We start from the raw sequence: 20,058 nt of genomic DNA on the forward strand, positions 1-20,058 counted from the left end.
TTTTTCTTATTAATTATGAAAAAAGGCCTTTAAGAACATGAAAAGCTTTGACTGACATTTTTAATGTGTACATTTCTTGTCTTGTTGGCATGTATACTGCGTTTATACGTGTCAGTAGTATTCTGGCATCAATCCACGGAGAAAGCAAATTTTATTTTACTATTTTATTTAGTCACAGATCTGTGCACTTTTAAGTAAGTCAGTGTCAACAAGCTTAAGATAAACGGAATTTATGAATCCTAGCAGATCAGTATGCATACTTTAAAATCTGGAAGAAACTATTTTATGTACCGCACCAATGAATCTAAACAGATGGGTATTATCTCCAAACAACCTACATCACACGATTTAGAAATTATAAGTAATGTTACACAAGAATATATCAATTGAACTGAACTTAGCAAAGGACAAAGAACAAAAACGTGTTCTCATTCTGATTTCAAAATGAGTTCTTGCCCTAGACACCATATAATCTCCCTTTCTCTGGAACTGTGAATGAATCTTGCCTCCTGGGTTTATGGCAAAATACTTTTTAAAAAATATATATGTCAATACTACTATTATTTAATACTTCAGATATCTAGGAAACTTTCAACAGCAGAAAGAGCTGAAAAGCAGAGTTTTGTCCAGAAGCAACTAGATTTTCAAAGGAGGAGGTAGCCAAAAATGTTGCAAAGTAAGCAAAGCTGTTGCAGAAAGTACCTGTTTTGGTTAACGGGCTAGAAAACAGCTGCTGAAGAAGTTTGTTCTCTGAGGTTCTCAACACCACCACTATGTCAGCAGGAAGAGTGTCTCTATTCTTCTCAAGAAATGCGGAGGCATCATATAATACCTAGCATGGGAAACAGGGTCAGATACGTTGCCAAAAAGGGTTCCACAAAAATAACATCTGCAAAGGACTTAAAAGTGTACAGCTAACACAGTGTCTTCAACAAGAGAACCATTTTAAAAACAATCCAATACACGTGCATTCATCACGTCAGTGCAGATCAAATCGGGTTAATTTGGGTTTTAGTTATGTTGTATTATGGTTTGTCACATCAAACTATGGGATGCATGAAGTAATATAACAGAGATACCTCATTAAAGCTTAAGTTGACAGTTTACATGTGAAATAAGAAATGGTTCCCAGGCAGTCAAAATTTATTTATTGCCTGCACCAAACTGATCGGTAACTAGTTCTGTTGTAGGAACAGGAGTAAGTTTCAGACGTAGATCGCTATCAAGAAGCCTGTTAAACAGGCTTCTTAATACTTCCAGAATGTTAGTAGGAAAACTAAACATTCATCATTTCTTTCTGCATGCTAGGGCTCGAGTTTTGATTCTTTACTATCTAATGCTTCAGTAGACAATTTTATTTTGCTTTTTAAAAATTACTTTTCTTATATTTTATAGAAATTAATGCGAGGCTGTTTGTAATCATACAAAAATCTGTTGATTTTTCCTTAGTCTTTTTTTTTTTTTTCTTTAAAAAAGCTGCTCTAATATTTAAACTGGTCTTATTATTACCAGCAATATTCCTTTCTAGCCTAATTCCACTGGAGTCCATGTGTTTCCAGAGAAATTGAGGGCTCGCCTCCACAACTATTCAGTAATGTTTTTATGACTTGGCCATTTGGGGACAAAGAATTGATTAAACTTGTGTGAAATGTTACAGTTATTCTTAACAGGCCGGAAAGCTGGACTAAGTTTACTAGAGCATATCATAACATTTTTGACTCTTTATAATGAGTCATAGAACAGACTTTACTTATAACTAAATAAAACGTTGTTTTATTTTCACTTTGTTTGTGAACGAAGATTTGTGCCTCACAGACATACCTCATATTACATGAAACAACTGGATAATCATCCCCATATAAAGTAATAGGTGAACTGCTGAGAGCAAGGTAGGTGCTGTGGAGTATGGAAACTCATCTGTGCTTGCAAAAATTATACCCTTCAGTCTTTCCAATGATCTCTGTGGGATTTTAAGTTCTACTGCAGATACTGTTACACATTGCCTTTACACAAACATATATGTATATATGGTTACACACAGAATGACTGTAGCATTCACACAATGTTAAAAATTATGTAGCCTGTACTGGTTCCAGAGTTGTTCCTTTAAAAATACCATAGTGATGGGGTTTCTGGTGCCAGACTTCTTTCAGAACAAAAGGTGGTTTCTGTCCATCTAATTTCTAATAGAGTCCTAGGGATAGGTTCTAGAATGGACTACTTCACACAGAAATTTTATCATAGATTCTTTGTTTCTTAAAACTTTATCATTTTGTCTATTAAAGAGAGGAAAAAGCAATAACTCTGGTTAAAACAGATAATGACTACAACACAATGATTTTAACTAAATAAAAATCACATGACCTCACCTTTCCAGCATAGTGCTGAATACCAAATGACAATTCCACTCCTTTCGGTCTCCAGAAGTATTTGCATCGTAAGTTATCTTCAAATTTATCTAAACATTTGAGAAGTGAAGTTGATAAAAATGAATTACAGTGATTAAGTAAAATCTCCATCCTAATTAAGGCCTGCTTGCTGCTCGAGAACCCAGAACTACTGTAAGAACATCTACTGTCACATTACCCAATACAAACTAAGTGCCATCTTCATGCTCTCTTCCAAGCTGCTACTACTGAATGGAGTAACTCATTCAAAACTAGCCCAGAAATAATGTACTTCAAATCCCTGTTCTTGCAGAGTTGTGTGCATGGGAAATAGAGGACAGTGAGTGGGAACGAGAATTTCTCATATTTTGTATTGAAATTTCTTCACATATACGTATATATATATATATATGTATATAAATATATATATGTACATATGTGCGTGCAAATTTTGGGGTGGTTTTATTTCAACTATGTACATTCAGATCTTTGCATAGATCTGGCCTGCCTAAGTGGTTATTTCTATTTTTCCTGTCTTCCTTCCCCCATTTATTTTGTTTTGTACATCATGTTTGAAGTATATGTCAATGTTTTCAGGTTGGGACCATATCCCAGTTGTCTTTGTATACCTACAGAAAAAAAAAAAAAAGAAAAAAGAAAAAAAAGGGCTTCTCCCCCAAATTTTTCTGTTTCTTGCAACATACCTCTGAAGAGCTGACAGAAAAACAGAATTAGTGCTGATACTATTGTATTTGTTTGTCTACACATGCAAGTAGAGATCCAAGACCAGAATCAATTGATAAAATTATCTGTCACTTTGTGTAGGTCAGACATCACTACAAAATTTTTTTTTTCTGATGTTATCCATTAACATTTTATTTTCTTTCTAATAATTTTCTTTTTATGTTTTCTTTCTATGAGTGTTTAACCAAGTTTGAGAATCCTTGTATTTGAAGCAAAAAGAATTGAGCTCAGAATTTTGGCAGGTTGGAGGGCAGGGAAGGGGGCAGATTTTGAGTTGAGAGGGTGGGAATTAGTGATGGTCTGACACATATAGAATGGGCAAACTATCTCAGTTGCTGTCCCCCTGACACTTTGAAAGTGCAAGTTCAATATTTGAGATTAACAGTGTTATAGGATCCGCAGGGAGGCTCACAGTTTTAGCACACAAATAAGGACTGGAATGAAACCTCGGCATTCATTTTTTGGCTTCATTTCAAGTTGCAGTCCAGAAGTGAAAAATCTTGTGCATATATCATGCAATTTACCAGGCAGTTGTAATTTTTCTCTAAGTGTTTGAATCCCTGCTGCAACGTTTGATTGAACAAACTGAAACTCTGTAATGTACCACAAGGAAAAATGGAGTTCTGGTAAATAAAAGCACGAAAACATTTTTAAACATAGCATGCACTACATGTTTTAAAATTTGTGCCAAGATTTGTTAAGACATACGTAAACTATGCATGAAGGAAGGGAAATATTCAGCCAGATGGCACACAAGAAATAACACACACTTTCTACTTACGATGAGATAATCTGCAGTGAAGTAATATTTTCTAATTGGATAAACATGGGCCTGCAATCCTGAGAGATCTTAGTTTTATTCTCAACACTAATGATAACTCACAGGGTGGTCCTAGACACAAGTTCTGCTATGTCTCAGCTTTCCCTTTTAAATACTGATAAAAGCCTCTTGATGTACCTCATGTACAGGGACAACACAGAGGTTATTTACTTAAATCACTGAAAAGACAAGCTCTTGACACAAGAGATGTAAAATAACTTTTGCAATATAAAAAACGTGAGGCATAGAAGCACAGTGAAGCACAATGAAAAACACACTCAAACTGTCAAACAAAATGGCACAGTCTCAGTAGGACAATTAGGCTAGAAAAGCTTAAGTAAAGATATTGCACCATGCTCTCAAAATAGATTAGTTGTTTGCCAGGACTTTTGTTTGTTCATACCAACTAACGTTAGGTCTGTTGCCTGAGGAAATCGACTTTCTTCATCTAGTAGAGAAAGGAGACCCATGGGTTTCTGTAGGAACATATCTAGAAGTGGACGGTTGTCCTCATACTCCACTGTAGCAGCATCAATTCCCTCGTTTTGATATTCCATCTACAAAGTCAACAAAGTTTTAATATTGAACCATTAGGACATTTATAATGCACAAAAATACTCTGTAGGCCCCAACAACATTATGTACAAAACAGCAGCAACTATGCTGAAAGATGCGAACATTACTTACATATAAATCCCACAACCATTTTATAGTTTATAATATATTCCTAAGTATAATCTATGGGTCAAGATGGCTGATTCAACTAGACTTCACAAGAGCCAAATTTACCTGTTCAAGTGCAAAAATATGTTGATTGAAATAAAACTGGATCTGCTCATTAGCAATATTTATGCACAGCTGTTCAAAGGAATTTCTTGCGAAGTTCTCGAATCCAAATATATCTAGTATACCAACATTCATTCCATTTTCAGTATTGCTGCATGTGAAAAGTCAAACAAAATTCAGTATGGGCAACATCTAGTTACAATCAGAATAAACATGGTAACTAAGATGGCACAATCAATTCAATTTGCTGCAAAAACAGAGGAGAAAAAGTGTATTTGAATTGATAACCATTTGTGCATTTGTTGAGAATCATTAACGCTTTGGGTTTTCCACTTGTCTTTTACAGATTCCCATGAAGAAGAAAAAGAGAACCATAACTACTTAATAACAGACTTCAGAGATGCATTAAAATAAGTGGTTCCAATAAGCACATCCTAAACCAAACCTACTGACAGATCCTCCAGGTAGATGAAAGGTGCCAAGCTCTACTAGCATGTTTTTGCTACACCCAGTCAGCAAGACAATCACCAAATCTGCTGCTACAACAGGATTATTAAACGGCCATGTGTTAGCTTGATAGGTTATGTATACTCAGACCACAGTCATCACTGGAAATGCAAGTGCGGACTGTGTTTCTACATGGTATAATAAAGCGCAAGTAGGGATCTCCAAGCTATCTCTAAGACAAGAAAAAGCACAACCTATTAACTTGGTGCCTAGGCATAGAATCACATTAACAGTGCAGTGCATAGGCTCATTCACAGTCTGTCTGTACATAACAACACACTGCGTCATACAGACACGCTCTGAAAGGGAAAATACTGTATGCTAAACATCTCCTTGCTTTGGATTCTGCATAAAACAAAGAGATTCGGGTTATAGTCAGAAACAGCAACTGTTTATATTCATGCAATGAAGGGGAACTGGAGGTCTAAAAACTCTCAAGATACCTTTATCTCAGTGCTGTCAAGGATGAGTGAAAATGTCTCTAGTGGAATTCAGAAGTAGCACCTTTAAGTTATATTTGCAATAATTATTCCAGATATTTTATATCCTACTACAGCACTGTTTCCCTCCTTGCTTTCTCCAGTCTCTCAGCATGGAAGCAGGAGCACTGTAGTTAGTAAAAACATTTTAAAATCACCTAAGGGGTTATCTTATTTTTAGAAATCTCTACAGCATAGTAGCATACTCTGAAAACATAGTGATATTTTCAGAGTAATTCAAATACTTACTGGCCATTGGTATGATTTTAATGTTCTCTACATACAAAACATCTTTTTAAAGAATTTTACATAATTTTAATCATCAATTTCCACTGACTTCAGTAGCTAAATTTCGCTCAGCTCTTTGAGAATGTTGGGTTAATGTCCTGGAAACAGAATTCAGTATCACAGCATGAAAGCCATTTTGAAGCCTTAGCCAAAATAAACACAGCATTTCTTCTGCAAAATCAAAAAATATACAAATGGATGAACCCATCAAAGACATATGCACAGTAAATACAAATGATCCAGTGATGTGTAACTTGCCATATATTTTTATCTGGCTGAAGAAGCGTATTAATACGATTTACGATCCAGCTGAAGAGTCTGCCATAAAGTGCTTTAGACATGGCATCTCGCACGTCAGCTGCTTTGTCCACAGTGTTTGTTCGGATAATAGTCTCCCCCCGTGTTACAACACAGTGGGAGGTTAGGGCCTCTTGCAGTTCTTCTGATCCAATACTTAGCAGTGCAGCAGCTGAAAGACAGTGTAGAATATATATATAAATTATGACTATTCTGAGGACATCACTAGCATAGCCTGTTACCACAAGTTAAGAGATTCTCACAAATACAGTCCAATGGTATTTGTAGAGTTGATCATATTAAAATGTAGTTACCATTTTCTAAGGCTTCTGGGTTTGGAACTTCACTTTTATCTGTTTGGTGTTGTGAAGAAATGGCAGCAAACTCAATATTTCCAGTATTTAAGATACCAGTCAGAATTCTGTACACTGAGTACACTTCCTGTAAAAATGACAAAAAGAACTCTCAAGGAATCCAATTAAATATGTACATCAAACTTATTTTATGAAAGAAAAATGTGAGCATCGGATAGTGATTGAAGTTTGTAGATTGTCCTAAGACCAAGTTCTAATTCAAGGAAGCCCTTATTTACACAGAAAAGAAAAGGTTCTATAGAACTGTGAAGGGACTTGCCTAACTACAAACTGAGACCTCTGACTGGTCCTGGCTCCCAGGTGTGTGGTTTTACTTTCATAATTCATTTATGTTATAGGACAGATTCTGTGGCATGCTGCATATTCACACAGCCAAATGACAGCCTAAGCACAAGCAGCACAGGAGGTTGTTTTCAGGAAGGTCAATAATGGTTTAGCAACTGGATATCTTACCTCATCAGTGAATCCTATAATTCTAAAGCAATGCTGAATTGCTTCAAATTGTCTTCCATAGGAATCCTTAGTAACAATATCGTGCATTACTCTTCCAGTTTCATTATCTATGTATCTAAACAAAGTGAAAGGAAGCACTGAGTAGGTGATAAGTCAGTACAACCTATAGTGACTATCATGCAACTACATCATTAATTGAAAAAAACATTTATTTATATCTTTCAGTTAAGTATTTTGGTGCTAATTCATAAGATGCTTTTGTTTCTGTTGCAGTTGCTTTTGCTTGTTCTTTGTTAATAATCTGTTCATAGTGTTACTAACATTTTACCCACATGCTCTCACCCAATATAGAATCATATAGATCAGGTGCTCTCTAGGTACAAATTCCAATTAAAAAACACAACTTCAAAACATTTTGAGTTCTTAAACTGCAGGAAAGCAAAGGGTGACTACATCCTGATCTGAATGTATGATAAAATATTTATGTAGCAATGAAAATGTTTCTTTCTTCTCTTTAAATAGTTCAAGTTTTTAATACAAACGCTGTAATTCCGTATTGTTCATCCTTTTTTTTTTTTTTTTTTGCTTGAGAGAATTAAAAAAAGATCCTTAAGGGATACAGAAGGATTACGACAGACTTGAAGACATCATACTGAAAGCAAGAGCTGATCAATAGATAATTATAATGAGTAATTAAAACATGTGACTAATAGTTACCTAGGAGGCTTTTTTTCAGGAAGTCTATATTCAGAAAGTTTCTTCTGATGATAAAGGCCAGCATAAATATAATAAAATATATGGAAATTTTTCTCTCCCCTAGAAACAAAAAAGCATGTCTATAAAGCACATATGTTTATACTTGCATTATCTTGTACAAGGTAAAAGCAAAAGTCTTTATCATGAGCTCATTGAGACAGGTAGCAAATGATCAGGGCCAATAATAGTGGAAGCCCGAAGATAACTATTTCAGCTGTAAAACAGAAAACAGAAAATCCAGATAACCACATTATTTCTCAAAAAAAAAAAAAAAAAAAAAAAAAAAAAGAAAGAAAGAAAAAAAAAAGAAAAAAGAAAAAAAAGAACAGGTCTGGCTTTTGTTCCAAAAGAACCAAACTATTCTTGTCATTAACAGTACTATACAAAGGACTCAGCAGGAGACACTATTGGAAGCACTTAAATAAGAGTTTTTAGAGAATTAAACAGAATCTAAACATTTCAAAAATGTGAAAGGACAGATGATTAGTGCACCTACACAGCCTGTTTTATAACCCTTGACTTTTCAAGTAGATACTCAGAAATCTTTGCCCCCATTACAGCTCCTGTGGGTGTAAACATCATTTCCAGATATTTTCCGAAGCGACTTGAGTTGTCATTGATGGCAGTGCAGGCATTCCCAAATGCTTCAACCAGAGGATTCACCTGAAGAATTTTCTCACGCAAAGCACGGTTATTGGCCTTGACAGAACAGATATAAATCAGAAGGACCATTAAAAGAATATATTGCCTACTCACAATCCAATCCCTGCTTAAGAAGCATAATATCCCATTATCACATTCTTATGGAGTTAGATACTCCATTAACCTTCCTATCTATATAATAAGGCCATACACTGAAGGGGAAATCACCTACAGGTAAGGAAAACCATATTCTTCCTTCTCTGCAATTGCTTTATCTCTGAAGCTTCATATAATTTAGTTAAGGCAACAAAGCCACCAAAAAATGAACAAAAAGAATACTACCTAAAACAACAATCATACTAATACATAAACTTGTTAAACTTACACAATTTTCACACTATTCTGCAGTAGTAGCATTACTCATAACATTTAAAAATGTAAGAGCTTCCAAGATCAGAGCCGAAGCAAGATCTGCTATTTTTTATTGTATACATGAACGATGTTATAAGTCATTAAGACTGCAGAAAACTACAGGCACTGAACGTTTGCAATTTGTCGCTTTCTCCTACACTGAAATGGTTCGGTGCAGGTCATATTCTAATGGCGTGATTCAGTGCTTACAAATGTTTGATTACTCTGTCCCTGACTCACGTGGGTTAATTCACAAGAACAATTTTTAATATTAAATATTTAATAAAGTGGAAATGTTAGGGAGTGGGGAGCATTTATTCATTGTTTTACATGGTTGCTAGAAATACCTTTCCCAAGAAGGTCAAATGTTGGACGATCAAATGGGCACTTTCTGTCTTTCCAGCACCACTTTCCCCACTGATGATAATGCACTGAACATACAAACAAAACAGTAAGTGTACAGTCCACCACATGGTCGATAAATAGGTTTTCATCTGTTTCTGCTCATATCTGTTACTTAATGTTTAGTACCAAGACTGTAAAATATCTTAGTCAAATCTCTCAAGTCCTTTCTGACAGGTCAGTAGAGGGTCACTGCAATCATTCCTTTATTCCTTAGATAACTAAAACCAGGGTTTGGAACTAGATGATCTTTGAGGTCCCTTCCAACCTAAGCCATTCTATGATTCTATAAACTGTATCTTGCAATGCCTGACAGAAATGTGTGTACGTGAGAAGGAGTGTGTAAAATTCTAAGCTCTAAGACATATAAAGGAATGACCTTATCTACAAAGTTAATCCATACTATGCACATACACAGCCTGTAAAAATTGAAAGATTTCCACTGCTAGTTCACGTGACGTAATTATCAGTGCATCTGAGCCCATTTCATTGAGTTCATATAAATTAATGAAAAAAACAAGGTAAAGCTGTATTTAATACACTCACCAAAATTCTGCTCCTGGTACTGAAAACTATCATAAGGTTTGTTGCTGTACAGAGATCATCATGTAGATGATGCTGATATTCAGATTAAAACAACAAACCTAAACATTTCAGAAAAATATGCATATGTTCATTGAGTGATTCTGGGAGAACATGTCCATATTATTCTTCATTTGGCAGACTGTATATAACACACAATGTTTTATAGGTTTTCCAAAGGCTTACAAACTCAGAGATTAGCTTGAAATTACTTGAAGTACACAGTAAACATAAAAGATTTTGCTGGGAAAAGAGACAAGGTCTTAGAATACTTCATACAGTGATGACTGATACAGAACTAAGCTTTGTGAAGGTGTGAAAGGGATAACTGTTGTCCAGACAACATTTTTGACACTCCTAGAGAAAGATTATCCATTATTCCCTCTCCAGCCTGGAATATACGGAGGAATTTCAGCTTTTTTTTTTTTTAATCAAATATTTTTCTGCTTCTTGGTAACAAATAAAACAGCAATGTATTTATAGGTTTGTGTTATCTGAAATTGTCTTAATCTGCCTTAGCAGACGAGTCACATACAACAGTTTATACAATTTAAAGCCCCTGCATGACTCAACATGACTTGAGATTCCCCAGAAACATTAGACCTGTAGTCAATTTTCAGGCTTCAAAAGAAAATACAAGGGAAGGCTGAATGGATAAACAGAATAAATACATTTTTTGTCTAGCTACACCAGGCATCTAGTGCATCTTTACCTGACAAACCTGCATAAATGGTCAGTTAATGGAGATAAAAACTATTGCAAATAGGAAACTATATAAGCTAGCAGGCATGCCTGGATGCCTACGAGTAATTATTAGCTATCTTTGCATAAAGATTTAGATCTAAATGCAAATTACTTCCTAAGAAGATAGGAAGGACATATAATATTAAAAATCTACAAAGTTAGCCTCATGTGCTGATGACAAAATTGATTTTTTTTTCCTCCAGATAACAATATATAATTATTAGGCCCCAGTACTCATGTACATACAACACATCATGTTAGAAAGAGTGCAAAATTACAATTTTAAGAATGTAACAAAAAGGAATCTAACTTCTGCAGCAAAATATTTCATTTTCATTAAAATAACTGCAAGATGTGCATACTCGTTACATTCCTTCCTTGCTTGCTACATTGCTTTCTACTTTATGCAATGGAAGAGCAGTTCAAACTTAGTTAACCAGCTGAAGTATTGAGACTCCCCTATTTTACACAGGTGTAAATGATTACAATATCTAGAGCAAGACAGGCTAGAATCAAAGCATATTGCAACAGCCTGTGACTGGTGTCAACTGCCAGCACTTCATGGGTGTCCAGGAAACTATAAGGTTAGGTGACACTTCTAATTGACCCTTGCATATGATCTTTTATGCTGCTATGTCCTCTTCAAAAGTCCCGAAAAACTAGATTTTGCTAGTTTTCGTATACAGGAATTAAAGGCTTACAGAAAAAAATCTCAGAGCACAACATAACATTAGCTACATCCATAGCAAATTGGCACTATGATTTATGTGAAATCTAAAACAAAATTAATAATTTTACCTGATCTTTGCTGAATGTCACCATACTTTGGTAGGCAGCATCTGCAGAGGCAAATATGTGGGGGGGATTGGATGAGCGCTTCATACCATGGTAAAGCTTGGAGAACTAGATTAAGAAAAAAAACACAACAGTAAAAATACAGAATTTAACTGTACAGTTAAGACCTGGAAAGGAGAATAGTGAGTATGTTCTGCCTGCTAACCCACAAGGTAGGTAGTTGTCTGTTCTATTGCAAAATTCTGACTGAAGAGTGGTAATTCTTGGCTCTGCCCACCCTGAAATGCTTTTCAATAATTCTTATACAACATGGTGAGGAGACCTGTATCACAAGGAACAGAATTTCAAAGTGAAGCACTTAAGCAAGGAAATATCCAAATTTTACCAAAGAAACTGCAAATTAAAAAGTGAAGCTGGAATCTGGTTCCTATGCCTGCAGCCTTGACTTAGATACCCATGCAGACTAAGATTTATGGCTCCACCACTCTTCATATTCACAGAGAATTAAGTTGTCTCTATCTTTACAGCATTCAGAATTCACTCATTTCTTTTAAGCCACAGCTGATGGCACAGGACATGTAATAATCAGTCAGAGCAATTGTTTAGAAAGCAACAGACTCAGCATGAGGTAGTTCATATAACTATCTTCTGTTTCCCGGAAAAAAGCCCTAAGTGCCAGACAAGAGGAACAGCTGTGGCTGGGGCAATCTTAACACTCCTGTGGAATTTGTATCACCAAGCAGAAAGAAATTAAATCAAACAAGACTAAAGTGAAAGTAAAAACAGAAAACAATTTGTAGACACATTTTTTTGGAGGAAGAAAAGACTGAGTTTTAAACCGCATTCCCACCATGTGAGTAGCCAGTAGTGCTAATACAAAATTTAAAGCAAGGACTGTACACATCTTTGAGTCTCTCTTACCTGTGGAGAGTAAATGCTGAGATTCTGGAAAGGGTTTAAGGCTATCAAAATATCTCCAACATATGTATAAATTTGTAAGTCAGCATAGCGTTTCTGTAGCTGATGGATAATTGTATCCTGAGAAGATTACAAAACATTTCATTGTTAAGCAGTATTTTCCCAATCAATAATATTTTTGTAAATATACTGAGATCATCAATTAAGAGGATGTACAATAAGTATTACTAATTATTTCTCAAACACCAATATCATAAAATAAAAAAATTATTTTCAAACTTTTCACTAAAGCCGTAAAACTAAGTTAAATGGGACATCCTACTACCAGATTAGCATGTATTTTATTACATCAGTTCAAGAAGTAAACTTTCTGAAGATAAAATGGCCATACAGATTGCTTTTGCACTTCACAGTACATTTCCATTTAATTTTTATTTGACCATGAAACAAGGATAGTAATTTTTTAATGATTAATTTTTTACTAGTAGTAAGAGACTCTTTTAAAAAGGATGCTAAAATAATTTGCCATTATGTCTTTTTCTTATTGGCATGCAAGTTAAGGATTCTCAGAAAAAATTTTTACAGATATTCTGCACATAGATGATATAATGAAATATGCAGCTGATGTTTTACCATGTTTTACTCAGAAGCTGTAGATGTGTTACTCTATGTATATTCATCAGTTTTAGAAAACTCTCTTCAATCTACATCTTCATTACTAAACTTTCCATTCTAGGAAACTCAGAAAATATTTTAAATCAGTATCACTCATATTTAAATGCTGCCACAGAATAGGATTCACTCCTATTGCTTTTACCTTATTTAATAGACTGTTACTAAAGAAACAGTGATAGCAGATAGATTATGAGACAATTCCTTTTCCATGCTTAAACAAAAGCTTCCAAGAAGAAACACTTCTCGTTATGTTAAAAGAAGCCTAAAGAGCAGAAACAGGGAAAATGTAAGGCAGAGAGACTGGAAACTGATGCTCAGAAAATACAGTACCTCATCAAGAACTTCTAGATTTACCAGATCGTCATCTTGAGAGTACTTGTCAGCTCCATCCACATGGTAGGGTCTTCTGGTATGTATTCGTTCATGCCTGGAAGTTTAACAAAGCACCTGTGTTATAAAACTTTATTGAATACAGATAACAGTATGAGGCAACAGAAAGTCATGGGTGAGTTTTTCCATACAGAAAACTTAGGCATGCTCTCTGAAATCCATATTGTTTATCTGAAATATTCTTTCATAAATGCAATGCATCAGCTTGCTGTGCAATGTAATATCCCTCTTTTCTCACTCAAGATATACAACCCTGATCTATTTATCAATGTTCATAGATGAAGATCTATTTGTAGTCTTACTACTTCACACTCATGCAGAAAAGTATTAAAAAAAAATCTAATTTTCCTTCTTGCTCTAAGTTAATAAACCACCACTCTGTTTAATTAAATCTTCATCCTATGTACCCAGCCTGTAGTTTTGTCACCTAATGAAGTTACAATAAGCAATAAGTAGAATAAAATCCTCCTGTACCTTGGTATACAACAAGGTGCTTCCCCAGATGACCCTAGATCTGGTCCAGAACATTTTTGAACCACAGCTGCCATCAGATTCTAAATTGTGTGGATGTGCAGTCAGCTTGTCCTCAGAGATTTAAGCCACACAATAAGTAGCAGAGACAAACTGTCACATAACCCCTTTATAATCAGATTATACTGAAGGAATCTTTGAAAATGCTGCGTATATGTTTTTAAAGTGTCTATATTGTTGAAACAGGGATAAATCAAGAGGGTGTAATATGTTTTCCAAGGAGGGGGTGAAATATGAGTGCTGTAAGCACAAGTAGGCTTTTCTTTACAACAAACATAATCAAAGCATAGTAGGAGGACACCCACCGAGATACAGTCTGCATCCTGCTGAGTAACATTTAGCATTGATCCTCAATGACAGTCCTGACAGATTGTTTCTGCATTAGTTGCCACATAGAAAGTAGGAACCACATGATCATCCAGAAACAATGCTAAATATTAGATCAAAGAATAACAGAATGATACTGTGATGTGGCAGAAAATACTCTTTATCTGTAATGTTGAAGGTTAAGATAAAGATGTAGCAGGTCTTATTTTTCTCTAATTGTACCTCCACATACTCATGGAATTATTTAAGAAATGAACATTTGTCCTTAGAACTTAGATTTCATTCAGTAAATAAACTGTTTTCATACCCAAGAGCTATCGTACCATCAATACCAGCAACAAAAGAGTTATTGCTTGGAAAGTGTCTAAGAAATAGGAAAGTGAAAAGTGTTATGTATTTACTGATAACTGTGAACTGTACTTAAAGATCCTCATTATTTATGTCTATTTTTATTCATGTTTCTTTATTTTCTTTCAGTTACTCCATGAGTTCTGGATAACTATTCTATAATACTTCATTTGAATTTTAATTAAAACAAGACATACTGTTTTGTCAGCTAGAAAATAAAATACAAGCATTGCTAACAGCCCCACTTATATTTTACATCCTACATTTCCAAATGGTTGTCTCCTTGATGTACATATGAAGATCTATATCTATATAGGTCTATACATACATATATCTATGAAGATATATGAACGGATCTATTAAAAAAAATAAAATTACAGTGGTTATTATTTCCAGTGGGCAGTGGAGGTAGTGTGAATTTGTTCAAAGTTCCATTCAGTTAATTCTTCCATTTTCAGATTTTTGTTTGGCGCTTACTATATTCAAGATCATTACACTTTGCTGACAAGCTAGAACCTCAAGGGAGTAGTACTGTATATAAGTGGCCTAACGTACTGTTTTTCTAATTGTTGTTCTCATTTTAAAAAAGAATTCAACCTCTTACTTTGCAACTGAGAACAATTCTGTTGTAAATAATGCAAACTATTTAGAGATGGGAGCAACTGTCAGTCCAGAAATGAAGGAAATATTTTAACAGTTGCTTGTGTTCATAGCCACAATATTAAACAGCAACAAGTTGCAAGCATGGATTTCTCTAACAGAGGTATAGGGACGTAGGGAGGAGGGATGCATTTAAACCTGAGCATCTCTAATTGCACAATGGCTTTGCAAACTAATCTGTTATCTGATTGTGTATTAAACTCCTGCTGTTTGTTCGCCTTAAGTGATAAACAAATCAGTTCAGTTACTGGAAAGGTTTTGGTTTTTTTGTTGGTTTTATTTTTTTAAAAACTCTATGTAAATGAGGAAACTAGCCTAGCAAATATGTAAAACAGATACCTTTGTGCACACACTTATTTATGCTTAACTCATTTTCCTAAGAACATGATTAGGAAGAGGATTTTAGGAGTATAGCATCACATTAGCTTCAAATCTCCTGCTGGCCTCATCAGTTTTCTACTGACCCTAAGACCCACTGATATATTGACAGAGTGGGAAGGAGGAATACAGGCAGTATATTTTCACAATTGTATATCAGAGGTATACTCTGCTGTTAAAGTATTTTCAAAACAATGATTTCTTAAAAAGCATTAAGAAACACTTGTAAGTGGGGAAATGATTGTAGCTTTGGGGTATTTTTTTCTTCAACAGTACAAATGATCAGCCTTTTTTCATTTACTCTTAGAATCACAGAATGGCTTAGGTCAGAAGGGACCTTAAAATCATCTAGTTCCCATCTGTTTGCCAAGGGCAAATTCTAAGTAAAAAGAGAGCTGAAGGTGCTATGTTCCAGGAATGTTCTGAGTCATATCTTGTAGGATGTATTCTCTTCATTGCAAAAGTGCCGTACAGTGCTATTCACTCAAGGCACCTATAAAATACAGGGATTTATTCCAGAATTCCAGTGATGAGCACATGAAAAAAAGTTCTGTCCTTCTAAGCATTTTCCCTTTGCCTTTTTATCAGGCAAGAAAAGACAGAAAGAAGAGGGTTTTCTCAGCATTTGGAGGAGGAGCAAGCAGCAAGTAGTGTTACTCCTACTAGATGCCAGTTGTAATAATAGAAGTGCACTGTACATAACTGTATACCAATACAACCCTGCAATCAAGCTGATGATGGGGAAGGAAAAACAAGATGGACTACAGGTGCTTCTAGATTGAAAAATCACTTCACTGGCAGATCCAGCCTGAGAAAGAATTTAGAGTAGATCATGAATGTTAGTGTTCTTTGGCAAATCTTGCAGTTCCAAGCTCTTCCCTCTCTACCCCAACATTATTTTCTAACAGTGCTTTTATTTTGCATCTTTGTGCCATTAAGTATTTGTTTACTGTTTTCCTAGGATTCATGTGGAAAAATTGTTTCTATACTAGCTCTTCTTTACATTATTGCCAATTTTAAAATGAGTCACACCCAAACTGAGATTTTAAAGAAAAATATTCAACACAGTGAGTACCACAAACAGTGGTGAATGTGCTGCTGTCATGCAGAGAAGCACAGCCTAATCCTCATGCATTGCAAAGAGTAAATCTTACTCCTGTACATTAAGTTTCAGCCTGGAGTAAATTGCTGAACAAAGGTCAGAGTAGAAAGACTGAAATAGCCTTAATTAATCAGTATAAATGCTGTAGCTATACCAAACATCCATGTGAACTCCAGAAAAAAAGTTGTATTCTGCAGACAGATCAAGGACTGCTTCTGAGGACCATGACTGCTTTGAATTTTTTTTTCCCAAAGTTTTCAACTCAGTCATCTGATATTCATACAGATGAAGGCTTGAAGTATTGCAATTGCCACATTAAATCCTGCGTGTACAGCATTTTACAATCAGAGGACTACTTCTGGTCCTGTTTCTCTTGCTTTCTTTGAGTCCAAAGGAAATTACTGGCTGAATGCAATTGAGTTCCTTGCAATTAATTGCTTTCAAACCTACATGTGAACTGGCAGAGAAGGTAGATAACTAGTTTTACTTCCTTGGATGGACTGCTGCTGCAATCCAGCTGGTGAAGCCGCTAAACCACCAGTCATATCCTCTAATACATAACAAAGTATCCTGAAACCTACCTTCCCTTCCCAGACAACTACATGTTTAGCTTTCTTATTTCAGTTCCTTCCTGCCCCAACTCACCCCTCATTTTTTTCCATTTCACTTCCTTTTTTCCAGGCTTCTTCAAGTTTGATCCTTTCTGATGTACACATTTTTGCATCTCCTTTAAAACACAAGGATTTGTGGTTGTCTGTTCCCTGTTACAGTGACACACTGACCCAACATGATCCAGGACAGTGAACTCTTTATTTTCTACAGTATACTTGTTAAAAAAGACCTTACCTACCCAAACAGTGAAATTCTTTCAATATTTAAAAAACTGAAAGAGAAAATTTAAAATCTCTGAAAGAGATTAGTAAAAGACCTTTTCTTGCTTGCTTCTATGAAGAAGCTTATTTATAGAGGAACATAAGCTACCCACACTGTAGAAAAACATCTGAGAGAAAAGTAAGCCATGTCTGGAGTTGGCCTCTTCAAAGCTGCTGACAATTGGGAAGTGGCCATATTAAATCATATTACCAAAACCATTTGATACTTCATCAGCATTAAATTTCAAACATAAAATCACTTATAAAAATTTCAGGCCAGGAGTTATTAATCACTTGTGGAAATATAAAAGACCATAGCTTTGCTCAGCTTCAGCTCCGTGGCATTTGGTAGAGAGGGATAACAAAATGAAGGTAAACAGCAGCTAATAATTAAGTATGTTTCTTAACTTAAGATTATTATAAACTTATCTGCTATTTCGTATAACTGCTCCGCATTAGCCATCCCTAAAGAACAAAAGAGACAATCTGCACCTATACTAGAAATATTATCAGTCATAATATAATATTCATAGTCTAGGATGGAAAATCCCACAATCAATCCTCCAAAGCTCCATTATCTCATTTCCAGACCTCTGTGTAACAGTTTTCAATAATAACAGTTGCTAAAATTTTGAAAGATGGCTTGTAAGAATAGGAATACTTTCAGAGTGCATTCTGTAAATATCCTTCCTCCCTGCTTGAAATTCTAAGCTTCCAATCATGTATTTTCCTTCTTGATGTTCCGTTTCCCTACCAGAGTCAAAAGGCATTTAACACAGCTATGGTTACATTTGAATTCTTCCATCTCACAAACTGTTGGGATTTTGCTGTACTGCATGGAGCACAAGATTGTTCATAAATCAGTAACTTCTTAATGGTTGTAAATTCAAAGAAAAAATACAGACCATTTCCATTAATTTCATTCACTTTTGCTGATGGTCAGTATTTTTCAAACATTCAGTTAAACATTAAAAATTCTCCAGTTTTCCACTAATTCTACTCATGAGTCACTAAAATATTTAATATTTAAAATTTTGAATTTATATTTCATTTTGAATTTATATTTACAATGGAATAAAATGAAATGTTTACTTTTTAGGAAGGTCTTTCTACAGGATTCAAGATTTTATCATCTTAATATATGCAAGGTTTCCCTTTTAAGCACTTCCATCGCAAGCTCTATGATATTTTTAAACATTACTTATGGAACTTTATATACTACCTTGCTTAAAAGGCCTCTGAAATGCTGAAATTTATATTTCCACATTTTTAAACACGGAACCAGCTGCCAGCTTTACTAGGTTTGGATTGAATCCTGACAAGCACAAAAAGATAAGGGATAATATTTTACTGTGTTTAGAAATAAACTCCAGAAAACAAGTCAATTTTTTGCAGTGCATTTTGCCAGTGTAGTTAGCACAAGGAGTCATTTAACATTTAGCAATAGTAGGAAACAGACTAAACCCCTTCTGGCTACCTCCTTCAGCAGGCTGGCAATCAGCCCAGCTGCTAGAATCACTTGTGCTATGAATCAAAAAGGCAACTGATCTTAACAAGTGAGTTCAGAAGTCTGAAAGACATCTGGAAAGTGAGTAGTTCTCTCTTACTGTCTCCCTTAATGGATTATCTAACACATCAACATACTGTTTAACAAAAATAGAATCTACACAGAGCAAATGTTTACTCCTGATTGATAATTAACAATATCTATAATCTGATGTATATTTGCTTAGAGTTTTCCCATGCTGGGGTGAAAGGAATGTCAGAAAAAAACAATTAGAGCTTCAAGAGTTATGCGTGTTTCTCTTTGCTAATAGGTTTACAGCGACCAAAGCTATAGTAGTGCTTCATATAACAAGCCAAAGATAAAACTCTTGTCTCAGATAAACTGTTATTTAGTTTTACAGGAATAACATATGAAGTAAAGTTATTTACTGCCATTTCATAAACAGAGAAGCAGGGACATATCGAGGGAAAATGACATAACAGACATTACCCAGTAATTTAGAGAGTGAATGAGGAATAAAACAATTCTTTCAATGCTATACCATGATAGTAATTCAGTGGGTACCTAAACATTCTTGATATTTTCCTAATGCACCGTTACATGCATCTCTATCTTGAAGAGCTTATCCCTAGAACACAGCAAGATAGCCATGCACTTGCATACACTTCTCTACTTTCATAGTACAGAATTAACCACAAAGACTTTTTTAACCCTCGTTCATTGCTACCATACCTTAAACATTTCTTTATAACTCTGCTTATGACTCCTGACCAAGGTTTGCAAATTCTGTTATCCACACCTTACTGTAACTCAATTTACTGCTACATGAGGTACACGTCTTCAGGAATCAATCATACATCTTGTGCTTGCAACGTTATTATGC

General features: G+C 35.1%; 1 protein-coding gene across 16 annotated transcripts in view; it reads right to left on the bottom strand.

Moving 5' to 3' along the window:
* Positions 1-20,058, bottom strand: part of MYO3B (myosin IIIB) — a 211,163-nt gene that overhangs the window by 103,204 nt on the left and 87,901 nt on the right. For 13 of the 16 annotated variants that reach the window (XR_005861643.2, XR_005861642.2, XR_005861644.2 and 10 more), the window contains 13 exons: positions 13,391-13,487; positions 12,389-12,505; positions 11,471-11,575; positions 9,292-9,375; positions 8,388-8,590; positions 7,853-7,951; positions 7,136-7,250; positions 6,623-6,749; positions 6,270-6,480; positions 4,741-4,888; positions 4,355-4,508; positions 2,370-2,458; positions 703-832 (listed from right to left, as the gene is read on the bottom strand). Coding sequence is in view for 11 of the 16 variants with exons in the window: in XM_040704167.2 (XP_040560101.1) it covers positions 703-832; positions 2,370-2,458; positions 4,355-4,508; positions 4,741-4,888; positions 6,270-6,480; positions 6,623-6,749; positions 7,136-7,250; positions 7,853-7,951; positions 8,388-8,590; positions 9,292-9,375; positions 11,471-11,575; positions 12,389-12,505; positions 13,391-13,487 (1,679 nt within the window). In the remaining 5 variants the exon portion in view is untranslated. Of the gene's footprint in view, positions 1-702; positions 833-2,369; positions 2,459-4,354; positions 4,509-4,740; positions 4,889-6,269; positions 6,481-6,622; positions 6,750-7,135; positions 7,251-7,852; positions 7,952-8,387; positions 8,591-9,291; positions 9,376-9,892; positions 9,991-11,470; positions 11,576-12,388; positions 12,506-13,202; positions 13,323-13,390; positions 13,488-20,058 lie in introns of those variants that run through there. The other 3 variants (XR_005861645.2, XR_005861646.2, XM_040704175.2) reach the window with 3 other exon arrangements.

Source organism: Gallus gallus, chromosome 7 (genome assembly GCF_016699485.2).
Source record: "Gallus gallus isolate bGalGal1 chromosome 7, bGalGal1.mat.broiler.GRCg7b, whole genome shotgun sequence".
NCBI classification, from domain to species: Eukaryota; Metazoa; Chordata; class Aves; order Galliformes; family Phasianidae; genus Gallus; species Gallus gallus.